Source organism: Dromiciops gliroides, chromosome 5 (genome assembly GCF_019393635.1).
Source record: "Dromiciops gliroides isolate mDroGli1 chromosome 5, mDroGli1.pri, whole genome shotgun sequence".
NCBI lineage: Eukaryota > Metazoa > Chordata > Mammalia > Microbiotheria > Microbiotheriidae > Dromiciops > Dromiciops gliroides.
This window is the reverse complement of record NC_057865.1, coordinates 23,434,411-23,451,543: the sequence shown is the minus strand read 5'-3', so window position 1 is coordinate 23,451,543 and position 17,133 is coordinate 23,434,411. Positions and strand designations below refer to the sequence as shown.

Genomic DNA, 17,133 nt, shown 5'->3' with positions numbered 1-17,133 from the left:
GATGCAGGATGGTTGGGTGAAGACTAATGGAGGGCAAAGTGATATTGTCATCAGAGTATACTGCAGAACATCTAGACAAAGTGGAAATAGATGACAAATTTGGGAAAGAGATCAAAAGCCTGCTGAGGAGGAGGAAGGGAAATAAGGATTTATTAAGCATCAACAAAGTGCCTGACACTGTGCTAAGCACTTTACGAATATTATCTCATGTGCCTGGCAATGGGGCATGATGGGGGATCTCAATTATGCAGACATCTGTTGGAGACTGTCTCCACCTAAAGCAGAGTGGTTAATGATTTCTTGATTTGCCTTAATGATAATTTCATCCTTCAAAAAATGAAGGAACCAAGAGGGGCAAATTGGATTCTCAGTATGATTCTCACCAACAAGGAAGAATTATTTGCTTGAAGTAAAGGATAGAAACCTTAGGGAGAGGTGACCATTACACTTTAGAATTTGTAATCAAGGAGAGGAAATATTATTGCGAACTCTTGACTTGGGGAAAGTAGAATTCAAAGCATCCAGTAAAAGGCTAGATAGAATCCTACAGCTAAAATTCTACAGAGGAAGCAATTTCAGGAATAATGGGAAGATCTAAAGAATGAAATTCTATGAAGATACATAGAGAAATAGGACCAATGAATGGAAGAAGTAAGAGTTGTTTAAGGAGACTGGTGTGGATGCACAAGGAACTCTTGAACAACTTTGATTTTGTAAAAGACAGGTACAGAGGTTAAAAGGAAGGGAGGGCAATGATGGATAAATGCATAATGGAACACAATCCCAGGAGTTCTAAAGTAAACATTGAGCTGAAACTGGTAGGACTGGCTAAGGACAATGGAAAGGACTTTGTTAGCTATGCTAGGGAAAAGAAGTGATCATGGAGAGGGAGAAGAGCCATAGGGTATGTGGGATGGTAACAAACAGCAGAAAGAAGGTAGAGATGCTAATCTCTTATTTTGTTTCTATTTTTTCTCTGTGAAATAGAATAGTCTTTGGTCAGGAAAGGTTACAACAACAACAAAAGGATAGCCAAGATCAGTAGAGAGGTAGGAAGGGAGCACCCAGCTGCCCTGAATGAGTTCTAGTCATATAGCCCAGATAGCCACCTAGGAGAATGTATTTCTGTTCTCTAAAATTTTTTAAGCAATAACTTGGATGAAAATATAGATAGCATACTTAATGAATTTTCAAATGACCTAGAGGTGAGAAAAATAGCTAATATGTTAGAGAGTCAAGAGCCAAAACTAATTCCACAAACCTGAAGATGTGGGCCAAATGTAACAAGATTACATTTGCTTCAATTAAATTTCAAATCTTAATAAACTTGAGTTCAAAAAATCAACTTCCCTTGGGGCAGCTCGATGGAGCAGTGGATAGAGCACCGGCCCTGGAGTCAGGAGTACCTGAGTTCAAATCCGGCCTCAGACACTTAACACTTACTAGCTGTGTGACCCTGGGCAAGTCACTTAACCCCAATTGCCTCACTAAAAAAATAAAATAAAATAAACTTCCCAAGGACAAAAGAGGGGAGGTCTAGTTAGAGATTAGAAAAAGATTCTTTAGAAAAAGATCTTGTGGTTTTAGTGGATTACAAGCGTAGTAAGAGGGAACCATGTCAAATGGCAGCCAAAAAAAGTTAGTGAAATGTTAGGCTGCCTTATGATTTGCAATATCCAGAAAGAGGGAGGTGATGCTAAGCCTGTTCTAACCTAAGCCGAATGCATCTGGAGTATTGCATTTTTTTCTGGGTGCCACATTTGATGGAAATGAGCTAGAGAACAACCAGGATTAGGAAGGATTTCAAGGTTATGCTGCATGTGTCCTTTGAAGAAATTTGGGATGTTTAGCTTGGAGCTGAGAAGGGAGGGAGGGAACATGAAGCTGGTTTTTTCTTTGTTTTTTGTTTTTGTGAGGCAGTTGGGGTTAAGTGACTTGCCTAGGGTCACACAGCTAGTAAGTATGTCAAGTGACTGAGATCAGATTTGAACTCAGGTCCTCCTGAATCCAGGACCAGTGCTTTATCCACTGCACCACCTAGCTGCCCCCAGAGCTGTTTTCTAATATTTGAAAAGCTGTTATGTGAAATGGATAGACTTGTCCTGCTTGGGCCCAGTAGGCAGACCAAGGAACAATGAATAGAAATTACAGACACGTTGGCAGAGGCAGGCTTGAGTTAAGAAATAAATACCTAACAGACTGAATGTTCCCCCCAAAATGGAATGAGCTCCTTGGAAAATATCAGGTCTTTGAATGACCACTTGCCCATGGTATTTTAGAGGGTGTGGGTGTAGGAGTAGGTGATCCCTGTGCCTCTTCTAATTCTGGGATTAGTTACCTTCTCTGTGACATCGGGAGCTTTCAGGATCACTTCTTGCATGATTAACCGACAGGCCTCTTCCACAAATTTTTCTCCTGCTTTTGGATCTGTTGTGGGACCATTGAGTATGACGCCGTCTACTAAGATAACATTCTTCTTGTTTGGGACCATGTCCTGTTGTTCAGGACCAACTGTTTTGAAAAAAGCAAAAAAATTAAAGGGAGGAAGAAAAATTCTTCCTATTGAAGGGGTGTCTTCTTGTGTTGCACCACCATTCAAAATGAGTGGTTCTTGGGAAATTTCTCCATCTATTCATACTCTAGCCCTTCCTCCCCACTCTCAGTGTCTATACCTTGCCAGCTGGTGGGTGAAGTTCTATGGAAATGAAACCTAAGTTTTAATTCTGCTATTAAACAAAAGGCTTAACATGCAACTGTCCCTGAGAAACAGACCTGAGATATAAATTACTAGTATCAACCCTTTTCTAAGAACATCAATGAAGGAAAGGGCACCTGAAAGTCTTACGGGCAATGCTGGAGAGATGGGAAGAAATGGGTTTAGGAAAGGGAGATGGAAAAAAAAGACAAAATTCACCCACTTAGAAATTTTGCCTATAGTCACCTCCTACTTTTGCACGTCAGAGATCACCTCCTAAACAGAAATGCCCATTCCAATTCAGCACATGAGCATACAACTGAGGGGCAGAGTGAACTGAGAGTCCTATACTTGGAATCAGGAAATTGGAGATCAATTCTGGCCCCAGGTATTTATTAGGTATATGACTCCAGGCTGGTTATTTAATCTCTGAACCTCAGTTTCCTCATATGTAAAATGAGGATCTTCGCAGCAACTAGCTCTGAGATCAAATGACATGATGTTTGTTCAGTAGTTTGAAAACCTTTAAGTATTATATAGATATTATCTATGGGGTTGCTTTCCCTTCATTTCCACTGCCAAACTAAACTTCCTTAGGCACACAGCTAATTGCCAGCTGACTTAATGCTACCCTTGTATGCTCTACCCAACCTCTCCTGCCACTTTTGGAGTCATAATCAAATCCTTTGCTGCTAGAGAGGGTATGCATTCTTCATACTCACTATCCTTGTAAATTTGGAAGCCAAACTCTCTCCAGTGGCTTAAAATATTACTCCCTATTAGTATTGTTTCCCTTAATTAGATTGTAAACTCCTTGAGGATAAAGACTTTTCACTTTTGTATCTAGCTGTCTCCAGCACTCAGCACATTGAATAAAAGTTTTTGTTTTGTCTTGTTTTTTCATTCATTCTTGTCACACCTCTTCTAAAATAAAACCATATATTTTGGAAAATAAAATTCTATTTAAAAATCCAATGGGTTCCTGTTATCAACAAAGAAAAATTCAGAATCCTTACCCTGACATTCAAGATTCTCTGTGCCTTAGCTCCAACCTACCTTTCTACCCTTATCTAACATTATGACTCATGACACACCAATCAAAATGGACCACTCCCTATTCATGCCCCATTCTTTCCCACCACCACATTTTCACTTGATCCATTCCTCAAGCCCAAGAACCCAAATCCAACTTACCCTTCAAGATCCAGCTCGAATATCACCTATTCCATCAAGGCTTTATAGATCTTGCCAAGGACTTTGTACCTACCTTAGGTACTTATCTTGTTCCTGCTTTGTATTTCAATTATACAAGTAGCTTAATAATTTATTTCCCTTGCTACATTGTAAACTCCTTAGGGTTAGAGAATATGTATGTTGATAAGAATTTGTTGAATTTAATCAAATTGCTAAATTGAATTTTCTATGGCAAAATAATGCCACTTTTCTGAGGCATATATAGCTTTGGTGCATGTTCTAAATGATGGGCTCCATTACATTGTTCCCTTAGGGTCAGGGATTGAATCTTCTTTTGTATCTCCAGCACTTAGCTGCACCTTATATATATAGTAGGTGCTTAATAATTGTTTGTTGACAGTATCATTCCATGTACCAGAAGCTGTTCACCTTGGAGACTAGTTTGGATTTTGCCCACAAATAAAAGAATCTGAATATAGATATTTGAATTCTTCTTGTAAAGAGAATGACATTTCTCCCAAGGAATATATGATATCTTTCCTGATTATATTCTCTTATTTCATTTTCTTAAGACAGGCCAGAGAATCAGAATTAGAAAAGGGACCTTGAGAGTTCATCTGATAATAGCTATGCCTGGAGGTAGGCAAATATCTCAAGTGAAACTAACAGAGTTGTTGATTCATTCCTTGAATGACTGAACCCTATGTATACATGTATATTTCTCTAGAACATATGTACATACAGAATCATTGAAGCACATGACAGCCACACCATCAGGCTGATATATGGCGGTACTGTGTAGCCCCTAATCACAGGAGACCATGATGCATGAGGAAGCACATTTGAAGGTCACCTCAGTGGAACTAGAGGGTGGGGCCAGTCTGTTGTCTATCAGCATCCAAAGATTACATGGGCCACATGTCGTGAAGGATGTCATCAGAATGATGGATATTAGAAAAGAAGGTAGATTTGTCACATTGTGAGGGGGGAGGGAGAATAGCCTATGGACCACATAGATGTTCCATGGGATTCTCAAAATGTTAAGAAGTCTATGGGGATATCTCAGCATGTTGGATGGATCCTCTTTGGGAGGATGTGGCTAAGTGGTATGTAGGTGGGTCAGGATGGGATCCAATCTGTTTAAGTAGAGCGAGAACCCACATCAAGGAGAACCCAGATACAACTCTAAGTAGAGATTTGCAACTTGCATATAAATATCTGTTTGTCTATTTTCCCTTGACAATATTCTAAATTCCATGCTGTAGCTGCAGCTTCTCATCTATTCTGTGTCCCTATCTTCCAAAGAATTAGGGGAGCTCAGTACATGTCCCTTCTATGTAACACCCTCTTCCTGCCATTCTCTTAGTCTCTGTCTCTCAGTTTCTCTCTCTCTCTGTGTCTCTGTCTCTCTCTATGTCTCCATCTCTGTCTCTGTCTCTCTCTCAGTCTCTCTCTCTCTCTCAATCTCTGTCTCTTTCTGTCTCTCTGTCTCTCTCTCTCATACATACACATATACACACACACACAAAGGTCTTCAAAGACACATACACACTTGCCTTCTCCATGGACATACTCAATCAAGTCACATTTTCAAGAGAACTCGACTTTTCCTTTTCATAAATCATTCTTGAGCCAAAAAGATCAATATCAGAGAACAGAACGTCAGGACTCCTTCCACCTGACATGTTGAGCAGGCGTTTAAAATGAGCCTTCATATTCCAGGCACAGTCTCCCTGCTCCAGACCCACCCTCATTTTCCTGTTGAAAGGCTGGGAGTGGAGTGTGGGGAGGTAAGGTTGGGAGCAACCTTTTTTTTTTAAACCATTTCAAGCCCAGCCAGAAAAGAACAAGGGAGGGTGGGGTGCAGGGGTGGGGGATAAGTGAAGACCAGGCAATTTTACACAAATGACTCTGCTTTAAAGCAGTTAAATGTGAGAATAGCATCAATGGTGTCATCTAAATCAGAGATTAAGAATTACTGAATAGAGGGGAAATAGCCTGCAACAAAAATAATTCTGCCATTTAATTTGGAGATTAAATTGATATTTACCTAACAGGCTTTGTGTCGGTCTTATTCTTTTTTCATGACCTAGTTCTTCTTTATAATCACATACATTAATTTCATTGTGTAAAGTTAAGCACCTGCCATCTAAGAAAATCATTTTCAGTGCCTGGCATATTGTAAGTGCTTGATAAATATTTGTGGAATTGAATAGACTAGAAAAAGAACAGAATAGAGCTGATAAGAGAACAAAATAGAACAGACCAGAGAAAAGAAGTATTGATTGATTCTTTAGGGAAAACATCTAAATCTATTTTTAAAGTCTTTCAAATATTTCCCTTTTTTGGTATTAGTGGTATTAACATTTATTAGGCACCCTTACTCTAGAAATTGTGTATAGCAAACCAATGCCCATCTTGTCAAAGAAAATGCTTGGATACAATTCTTCAGCTTTACTTCACCCCTTCAGGAAAAAAAAATAATCTTATTGCTAGCATACTCAAGTAGCATCCACAAAAAGATAAAAATGTCATGGAAAGATTTACCACTTTTTGCAACTTGAGAAAGATGGAATCTTCTGCAAAGGATGTGGTTTGCATAAGAATGTGAAAGGTGAGTTGTCAATAGCTCCCCCCAAATGAATTCTTATAATCTTTTTTTCATGTTAAAGTTAAATTAGCTTTGGTTTTGAAATGATAGATTTAAAATGCATTAGGGTTAACTGTTCCAGCAGCTCTGGGACCCAACAGATGGAGGAAGGATCCCCCACATTTGAATAGGCTTCCCCTAAGTCCTGTGGGGTTGCTTCTCCAAGACCAGGTCTATCTAGGCAAATAAACAAAGAAAAACTGCTGATTTTTCAGAGAATTTGGTTTAGGCCCATTGGAAATGTTATCATTAAACACACACACACACACACACACTAACTCCTTTGAGAAAAGCTAAATAGTACAGAAGATGAGCATTGGAGTCACGCAATCAAACCTTGGGCACTTACTAGCTGTGTGACCCTGGGCAACTTCTTTCAGACTCAGTTTTCTCATCTGCAATATGGAGTAGCACCTACACCAGCAGTTTATTGTGAAGATCAAAAGAAATGATGTATTGAAAGTATTTTGCAAATTTTACAACTCAATATAAATGTTGGCTAATATTATTATGATTTATTTCCCCCTCAGTAACAGGATTTGGTATCTGAATTTGCAGACAGCAACAACTCCAAAAATCTGGCTGGAATGATAACAAAATGATGTCCTAAACCCATTTACACCTAGAATAGCAGAGAAGTTAAAATGTTCACAGTCTCCAAAGCATTGATTTCAGGAAGCACCCAAGGCGTTTTCAGGACCAGGGGGTCAAGCAGTTAGGTCAATAATATTGAGCAGCATGTGAACTAAATGATGCTTTTACACAGTTGGGAGGCTATGCTATATTGATGCATAAATTCAATTGTAGATGTGACTGGTGTGGAATATTGCATCTCTTGCATGCACCATGATGTGTGAACCCTCCAGAGAGGTCAGAATTTTGTTTGTTGTATGTGTTTCTATACTGAATTATGCCTTGGGCAGGTTTTTAAAAAAAACTATAGCAAATTGGTAAGGGTTAATCAGTAAACAGGACAAAAAAGCAGAGGCAAAATGGTCTTGTTCTCAGGGAGAATGAGAGAGCCAAGGGGATGAAGAGGGGCAGCAGGGTGGGAGGAGAAAGAGAGAAATTAGAGGAGGAGAATCTGGGAATAGGACAAGAGCCACTCCCCACCTAAGTAGTCCTTAAAATGATGCTGAAAGAAGGACCAAGGAAAGGGAAAATGTAGTCTATATATGTAATAGGCAACTTCAACATTTCAAACAAAAGAGGGATTCCTTCTATGGATATAGAAAGCTAGACCTGGAGTCAAGAAGACTGGGCTTGAATCTTGTCTCTGACATTACCGGCCATATGACACTAGGCAAATCACCCAACAGCTCTGGGTCTTAGTTTCCTCAGTTGTAAAATAAAGTAGTTGGACTTGACTTGTAAGCTTCTTTCCAGTTTTTAATCCAGGATCCTATGAATGATGATCCTATGGTTCCTATAATTATAGTCCTTCAAAGATGTCATGCCTGAAAACTTCATCATCTTGTAGCTAGCCCAGTGAGGGGCCCTTACACTGAGTCATAGAATGTCAGAGTTGAAAAAGACCTCCTTGGCCATCTAGTCCAACCTAGACCTGAAAAAATATCCCTTCCACAACCCACATGTCTAGTGATCATACATTTTTTACCTGGATCCAAAGTCAGCTAAAATGGCTCTCCTCTGTCCAAGATACATCAATAGTCAGTCCTATAATCAAGGGCTCTCTGTCTTAGTTAAGCCTGCCAGAATTTGCATTCCACTTACATGCTTGGATGAGGAATCAGAGCTGCACTTCATCTGGGAGAAGAGTCTCCCCTACTTCAATAGCTCCCTGGTCTCCTTGAAATCAGGGCATCCAGGGATGCAGGATGTAACCAATCCAAACCTTCTCATCTTAGATACTTCTTGTTCACGTCTTTCTATCAATTCTTCATAGATGGGGCAGCTAGGTGGCACAGTGAATAAAGCATCAGCCCTGGATTCAAGAGGACCTGAGTTTAAATCCGGCCTCAGACACTTGATACTAGCTGTGTGACCCTGGGTGAGTCACTTAACCCTCAATGCCCTGAAAAAAATTCTTCATAGATGGCAGATAACAGATGGTTATAACCATAAGAAAGTGTGATGTCTCTCATAAATGGATGCAGTTGATAAACCAGAAAGACAGAGAGGTAAAAGAATAAACCCCAGAGTTGTATCAAAGAAAGGCTTCTCTCTCTACTACTACCATTTACTGAGAAGATAGTGATGGACAAAGAGGTAGACAGACAAAGGTAGATTCTCATCTGCATTGTCACTTGCTCTTGTTGGGAAATGGAAAAGAAGATGAATCCTGTAAAGGAGGAGAGTTGGAGAGAGTTTTGCCAAGCTTACAATAAAGGTCACTACCTTTTTCTTAAAAACCATACCACTGGGGCAGCTAGGTGGCAGAGTGAATAAAGCACTGGCCCTGGATTCAGGAGGACCTGAGTTCAAATCTGACCTCAGACACTTGACACTTACTAGCTGTGTGATACTGGCCAAGTTGCTTAACCCTCACTGACCTGCAAAAAACAAAAACAAAAACAAAACAAAACAAAAACCATACCACTACTTCATCTGAAAGTATCATTAAGCCTGAATCTAAAAGTGATGGATACTATAGCTGCTGTCATGGAGCAAGCTGAATTGAGCAGAGAAGCAGCTTTAAAAGTGCAGCATCAGAGAATCAAGTAGAAAATAGGTTCATAAGCTAAGATGCTGTGCCCAGTGAAGTGTTTGTCCAATACAGCATGGAACAGTTCAACTTATCAACGGAAGCATTTGTTCACAAGCAATTCACTCATCAAGGAACCTTTACAGACAGTTCCTGAGACATAAAGAGAATACCAAAGTCACAGTTCCAGGGCAGAATTGCCCTGGCCACATACCTTTACTTACATGTGTACCTTACTATTATAGGACTTTACACGTGTACCCACTTTCCCCATGGACACATTGATGGGAGAGTGGAATCCGGGTTTCTTAGTAAAATTATGTATAATTAGGATATGTTTGCATTGCATTTTCAGTCAATGTTTTGGTTAAGGTTAATTGAGTTTTAATGTTTGATTAGTTCATGTGAAATACACCATTGGGAGCTTCTAACTACAGTATTCCTAAGGAAAGTCACCCACACAAGAATTACTCCTACGACCCTGAGAATAGTGAATTGTAATAGTTACCCTTCCTCTGGTGAAAGCTCAGTCTGTCAGTGTAGAGGAAGAGCAGAGGAAAACAAGCAGAAGAGAGAGGAAAAAATGAGCATCCCTGGGGAGAGGGGAGGTAAAAAAGTGGGCTATATAAGTAAACAATGAAACAATGCCTACAGCTTTCACAAGAGGAGGAATCTAGAATAAATAATTAAATCTAGAATAATAAATAACATGCAAGAAAGTAAGAGGGCAATTGACTTGACCCTTTTAGTTGACAATTCTCATTCTCCATTTGTCTCTCCTTTGCTGAGACCTACAAGCAGTGTTTAATAACTTGCTTGTTTGTTCTATACCCTCATCCCCGATATCCCAATTTTAAATTCAAAATCCCTAATTATGCTTCCTCTAAAACTTGTTCCAGTGGCTCATTCTGGTGTAGAGCTGATCTCAGATTCCCCAAAGCTATGCCAAGGTAATGTAAATGCCAATAAGTTTTTTCCAAGTCAGAACAATTTCAAGTGCAGGACCAGTGATGGATGGTCTTTCTATTATCTGAGGACTAGACTAACCAAGTCAAAATGCCCATCACTTAGAGGTTTGGGGTTGATTTCCCCCGATGTTACTGTCTGCCCCAATCACCATGTATTTGTTTTGTAGATCTTGTATGTACTTATCTGTAGACATATTATTTCCCCTTTAGTAGAAGGAATTGACATGCCCCTTGAATGCAGGAACTGTCTCACCTTTGTGTTAGTATTCCTAATATCTAGCACAGTGCCTAGTGCAGGGTAGGCACACATTAATGCTTACTGGTTAATTCATTGGCTGCAAAGTGAATTTCTGAACCATGCTAACTCTCGAAGAACATGCACTAAGTTTTCTAGTGGGGACGTGGAAAGAGGAAGAATAATGGCACAGTGGATAGAGTGTTGGGCTTGGAATTGGGAAGAATCCCATCTCTGACACTGGGTGAAGCATCTAATCTCTCTGCACTTCTTTCCTTAATTGTGAAATTAGAATGCGAATATCCAACATACCTACACCATAGTGTTATTATGAAGCTCACACGAGATATCTGCAAAGCCTTTTAAAAGTGTGATGTGAATCAGTAGCTATTCATATTCATACTGTTGTTATAAGAGGTGCTCATAGTAACAAAATAATAGACCTTTGAAGTACTGAAACAATATCATTTTTTCAGGGTGTGCAATAAAATAGAAAGAATCTAGGGTGAACTTGGAGTAAAGATGAAGGCAGGGGCTCTGAGACTTTTTTGTGTCATGTGTCCCTTGCCTGTTGAGCCCTTCTTAGAATCATGTTTTTAAATGCATAAAATCAACTATGTAGGATTACAGGAGAAGAACTCACATTTATATAGCACCTACTATGTGCCAGGAACTGTGCTAAGTGCTTTACAAGTATTTACAAGCATTTTTTCATTTGATCCTCACAACAACGCTGGCAAGTAGGTGTTATCATTATCCCCATTTTCCAGTAGGAAATTGAGATAGAGGTTGAGTAACTTTCCCAGGGTCACACAGTTAGTAAGTGTCTGAGGCTGGATTTGAATTCAAGTCTCTACTAACTTCAGGCTTGGCACTCTATAAATTGTACTACCTAGATGCTCCCAACCTGTTATATTGAAATACAGCTATCAAAATATGTTTTTAAGGGGGCAGCTAGGTGGTGCGGTGGATAAAGCACCAGCCCTGGATTCAGGAGGACCTGAGTTCAAATCTGGCCTCAGACACTTACTAGCTATGTGACCCCTGGACAAGTCACTTAAACTCTGTCTGGCTCAGTTTCTTCAACTGCAAAATGAGGATAATAATAGCTCCTACCTCCAAGAATTGTTAAGAGGATCAAATGACATAATATTTATAAAGCACTTAATGCAGTGCCTGGTACAGGTTAAGTAATAAATGCTATTTCAGTCATTCATTTTCTGACTAGTTATAACTATTTTTTGGTATCCTTGGTGGAAGTATTATTTCAGAATCCTACAATGCATATTTCCATGTTCCCCTTAGAGTCTGGCACAAGTAGACCTTTAATTGGATCCACGCGGAATTGGACAGAATTGTAGGAGCCCACCAAACTAGCACACAAGAGAGCAGTGAAATTGGCCCAAGCCTGTTCTTGATTCAGAAGCCCCTGCTAGGGCACAACTTGGCAAGCACTCTCAAAACAGGCTGATTTTATCAGGCCTGGAAGCCTCATCAGGAGACTGATTGGATTCAGAAACAAGGTCCTTGAAAAAGACACTCAGTCTTGAAACTTCAGAGTTTTCCTACCTATGATCAATGTCCTCTGTTCCCAGTTGCTGGGTCTCACTCTATAAGACTCAATCCAAGCAGAAAATATGTTTGCAGCTGAGTAGGCTCCTGCCTTTTCAATTAGCCAGAGATTGGGGCACCCTATCTGATCATTTCACTAGAATGAGTTTGGAATCCAAATGGCAATCCAACAACAAGCATTTTGAAAGTGCCTACTATGTGCAGGACCCTGTGCTAGGCTGGGGATACAAAGACAGGTAGTCACATAAGCCATTCTTCTCCTAAGCTCATCTCAGCTATTTTCATTATTGCTCACTGTTGAAGAACTAAGGATCTAGTTGCCAAAAGACACTATATTTCTCTATTGAACCTTAACAAGTATTCACCCACTTCAGCTTGAGGATCCCCAAGAAGGGGAAAACCACTGTCTCCCCAAGGAGCTCATTCTACTTTTGAGTTACTCTGATGCTTAGGACACTAAAAAATAAACCTAACTCTACCTTTCTGTAACTTCCACCTGGTTCTGCTCTCTGGGCCCAAGCAAAGCAAGGTTAATCCCCCTCCTATTTAACAATCCTTGACATACTTTAAGAAAGCTGTCTTAAAAAAGGAAAATAATAAATGTTGGAGAAGCTGTGGGAAAATTGGAACACTAATGCATTGTTGGTGGAGCTGTGAACTGATCCAACCATTCTGGAGAGCAATTTGGAATTATGCCCAAAGGGCGATAAAGCTGTCCATACCCTTTGACCCAGCAATACCACTATTAGGTCTTTTCCCTAAAGAAATCATGGAAAGGGGAAAGGGACCCACATGTACAAAAATATTTATAGCTGCTGTTTATGTGGTGGCAAGCAATTGGGAGTTGAGGGGATGCCCATCAACTGGGGAATGGCTGGACAAGTTGTGGTATATGAATACAATGGAATACTATTGTGCTGTAAGAAATGATGAGCAGGAGGAGTTCAGAGAAACCTGGAGGGTCTTGCGTGGGCTGATGATGAGTGAGATGAGCAGAACCAGAAGAACATTGTACACAGTATCATCAACATTGAGTGTTGATCTACTGTGATGGACTATATTCTTCTCACCAATGCAATGGTACAAAAGAGTTCCAGGGAACTCATGATAGAAGAGGATCTCCAAATCCAAGGGGAAAAAAAGAACTGTGGAGTATAGATTCTGAATGAACCATACTATTTCTTTTGTTTTGGGTGCTGTTTTTTTTTCTATTTTGGGGTTTTTCATCATTGCTCTGATTTTTCTCTTATAACATGACTAATACAGAAATAGGATTAATGTTATATATAACCTATATCAGATTACCTGCTGTCTAGGGGAGGGGGGAGGGAGGGGAGGCAGGGAGAAAAATCTAAAATTGGAAAGATTGTATAAACAAAAGTTGAGAACTATCTTTACATGTAACGGGAAAAAAATAAAATACTTTATTAATTAAAAAAAATTTTTAATTAAAAAAGAAAAAAAGAAAGCCCCCCTCCACTGCCATCCCCCAAGGCTTGTTATGTCTTGGGCTAAATATCCCTTTTCCTTTGAACTGAGCCTTAAATGGCATGGATTGTCGACATCTTCTCACTCTGGTCAGCCCCTTCTGGATGTGCTCCATCGTATCAATTCTCTTTCTCAAATGTTGTGTTCCAAATAGAATACATTACCTAGGTGCAGTGTTACCCAAGCAGAGCTCAGGGGGACTATCCCTTCATTCCTGACACTACATCTCTTAATACAACTTAGGAGAACATTAGATTTTTCACCAAAATGAAAAACACTAGATCTTTTTAGATGTCTCTCTAATCCTATACAAAAAAAATGCTGAGATCCTCAACATAATCCATAGTATTCCCCCAATAAACCTGGTTGAGTGTTCAGTTACCCTATCAAAAAAGGAAATGAAGTTAGTCTTTATTGTTGCTAAAGCCATGCTTCCCTTTCTAAATGCAAACCATCATTTTAATAAAGGAATCTAGAGGGGCAGCTAGGTGGCGCAGTGGATAAGGCACCAGCCTTGGATTCAGGAGGACCTGAGTTCAAAGCAAGTCACTTAACCCCCTTGCCCTGCAAAAAAAAAAGAAAAAGAAAAAGAAAGAAAGAAAGAAAGAAAGAAAGAAAGAAAGAAAGAAAGAAAGAAAGAAAGAAAGAAAGAAAGGAAGGAAGGAAGGAATCTAGAATTTGGCCAGGAATACAACTCAAACTTACTGGCCTTGAACATGCAGACTGACTCTGTTCTCTTACTTTTTTTTTTGAAAATCCAGAACATTTGTCCTTTTCTAGTCCTTCAACACCTTTCCAAATTTTCACGATGGCTCAAAGTTTTCTTACAGAAGTGTATTGAAGACATGTTCCAGTTCCTTCAGTCACTCTAGGATATAGCTCATCTGAACCTCATGACTAGAATACATTGCAGGCATTTAGGTGTTTATGCCTGTATTACCATGGACAAGTCACTCAATTACTTCATCTATAAAATTAGGGGATTGGATGAGATGGCCTCTGAGGACCCTCCTGGCTCTAGATCTATGAATCTACAAGTCTTCTCACACAGATATCCATTAGCTACACATTCCATCCACATAAAATCCAGTTCTTCTTCGATCTCCTTGTTGTGTCTAGTGGGGGAAAATAACAAATAAATGTGTTTTGTTGTCTCTATCTTTAGCGTTCATTGACAAGTTCAATTTATTTGGAGATTTAGCACTCCTGAAATTATTCCTAAAAGTCCATACTGTTATTTGCATTCATCAGTTACTTGGCCCTTGTGTCCATATTCTTTTGAAAACTGGAGTTGATCAGCATGTCTTGCATTGGTCTCTTTAGGCCTATTCCTCTTTTCTTCTTCATCAGAATCACTTTGATGCCTTCAGAGTGTTATCCTTGAGAGTTTTCCATCTTTGTTGGGCTTATTCTTCGGTTTGTTTGGTTTTTTTTTGCCAGATGCTTCAGGTTTCTGGAAGTCTGAACTACCGATCACTAAAGCATTACAGTACTACCAAGGGAAGGCAAGAAATAAAACTCAAATTTTTTCATCTCAAATATTGTTTCCTGAGTCTCTTATCAATTACAAAACCACAATGAACTATTTGAAAGCAATTTTAGCCCCCTAAAGGAATAAACAATTAAGTTTCTATGATATATTAATTGCAATGTACTGCAGAGTCTGAGAACTAAATTATTCAAGTGTTAACTTCAAGATTTGTAAATTCAACTCACGATTTAAATATATGCAATAAAGCGATGGGCAATTTGCATGTCCCACCGATCCTTTTCATGAGGGCGGGGGAGCATCTATGTCAATACTTTCCCGTTCCCTGAATAATATGATTTGGGAGTTTTGGAAAAGAACTGCAAATGTTAGCATAGGGGTTGGCAACCCCCAGCACAGATGGTGCATTATTTTATTTTTAATTTTAGAGGTGTATGCATTTTTTAATTATACCACGCCTGCTCCTTACCACCTATAAGTGCCAAAATGCAGCCTTAATCATTCTTCTCAGACAAGCTGTCTCCCACATATACATAAAAAATTGACAAATTATTTTTCCTTTTTCAACAGGGTTATGAGACTGATAGATTGAGAGAATGTTAAAGAAGTTATAATATAATTCACTGAAATCCAGATATACCAAGTCTCTAATGCTATCTTTGTGATCAAGATCAGGATGTTGCTTGGGTGATTCTATAGTTAAATTCAATGGCTGGAGTCACCAATGGATGAGTGTCAACTTGGAGGGAGTTCCCAGGAGAACGTCCCAAGGATTGGTTTTTAGCCCTCTTCTGTTCCACATTTTAATAAGTGACTCATATGAAGCCCTAGATACTTTGATTATCCAGTTTTCGCATGAAACCAAGTGGGTAGGGATTTCTAATATGTTGAAAGACTTAGGAGGTAAAAAGATCCCCGAATCCTAGAAGGAAAAGCCAAATTCCATGAGAAGAAACTGAACAGACACAAATGTAAGAGTCTAACTCAGGACTCAAAAAATCAATGATGCAAGTAAGACAATAGGGAAGAAATGACAAGACGTTGGTTTCAATGTGAAAAGTTATAGGGGTTTAGTAAACTTTGGGTTTTATTTGAGTCAAAAATATGACATGAGAGCCAAACATTACATATATATTAATAGAGTCATGATATCAAGAAAGAGAAGAAGTGATAGTATCCCTGGTCATATAACATCTAGAGTATTTTTTGTTTGTTTGTTTAGTATTGGACAACACATTTTAGGAAGGAGATTTACTGAAATTAAGCATCCTGGTGATACCTAACATAAATAAGAAAATTAAGTTTCTTGAACATTCAGTTTTTTTTCTTTTATCCCAGTAAAAGGAAAAGATCTACCAGAGTATTTTAGGAATTCATGAAATTTAAATGTATTTAAAATCTTGTTTGATACCAATAATGGGCTTTCAAAGTTATATAATAGAAATATGCTAAAACATATAAAATGCAAATCAAATATTTATGAGTTTGACATTTTAAGAAAACATCCTTATAAGGACCCAGTGATTGTAGCAATGTATCATTAGGCTTTTCTTGGGGGAAGGGGGGTGGGTTAAAAAAAAATTTGGAAATCATAGAATAATTCCTCATTGATAAATTCCATCAATTAAGATATTCTTACATTAACTTATATCAAAGTATTATAAAGCATAATAACAGTAACTGAGATTTATGTAGGACTTCAAAAAATTTGGAGATATATCTAACTGCAACCCTGTGAGGTAAATATGTCAGATTCTTTTATCTCTGTTGTAGAGATGAAGAAACTCAGGTTCCAATTAAAGTGAATTTTCCAAGGTCACACAATAAATATTAGGGGAATGATTCAAACTCAGCTCTCTCCTGTCTCTAGATCCAGAATCCATTTGGCTGTTTCATGCTTCCCCAAGTAGGGTGCATAGCTATGTAAGACAAGAAAGAGATTTCCAGAATGAGGGAGGAAATAAAATGTAATATAGTAGGCATTATAGCTTGAGTCCAGTGAGGAGCACTGAAAAGAATATTTGACTGAGTCAGTCACTTAGCCAATAAACATTTATTAAGTACCTACTATGTGCCAGACACTGCTAAGAATAAGGAAGACTTGGGTTCAATTACCACTTCTCTAACTAACCAGCTCTGTGGTCATGAGAAAATCACAACCTCAGAAGTTGCTTCCT

The 17,133-nt window shown here is 38.9% G+C and overlaps 1 protein-coding gene across 1 annotated transcript in view; it reads right to left on the bottom strand.

Annotated features, from left to right (window-relative positions):
- Nucleotides 1–17,133, bottom strand: part of GADL1 (glutamate decarboxylase like 1) — a 202,503-nt gene that overhangs the window by 170,111 nt on the left and 15,259 nt on the right. The window contains exon 2 of the mRNA XM_043967190.1: nt 2,339–2,511. Within this exon, the coding sequence (XP_043823125.1) occupies nt 2,339–2,511 (173 nt within the window). The remainder of the gene's footprint in view (nt 1–2,338; nt 2,512–17,133) is intronic.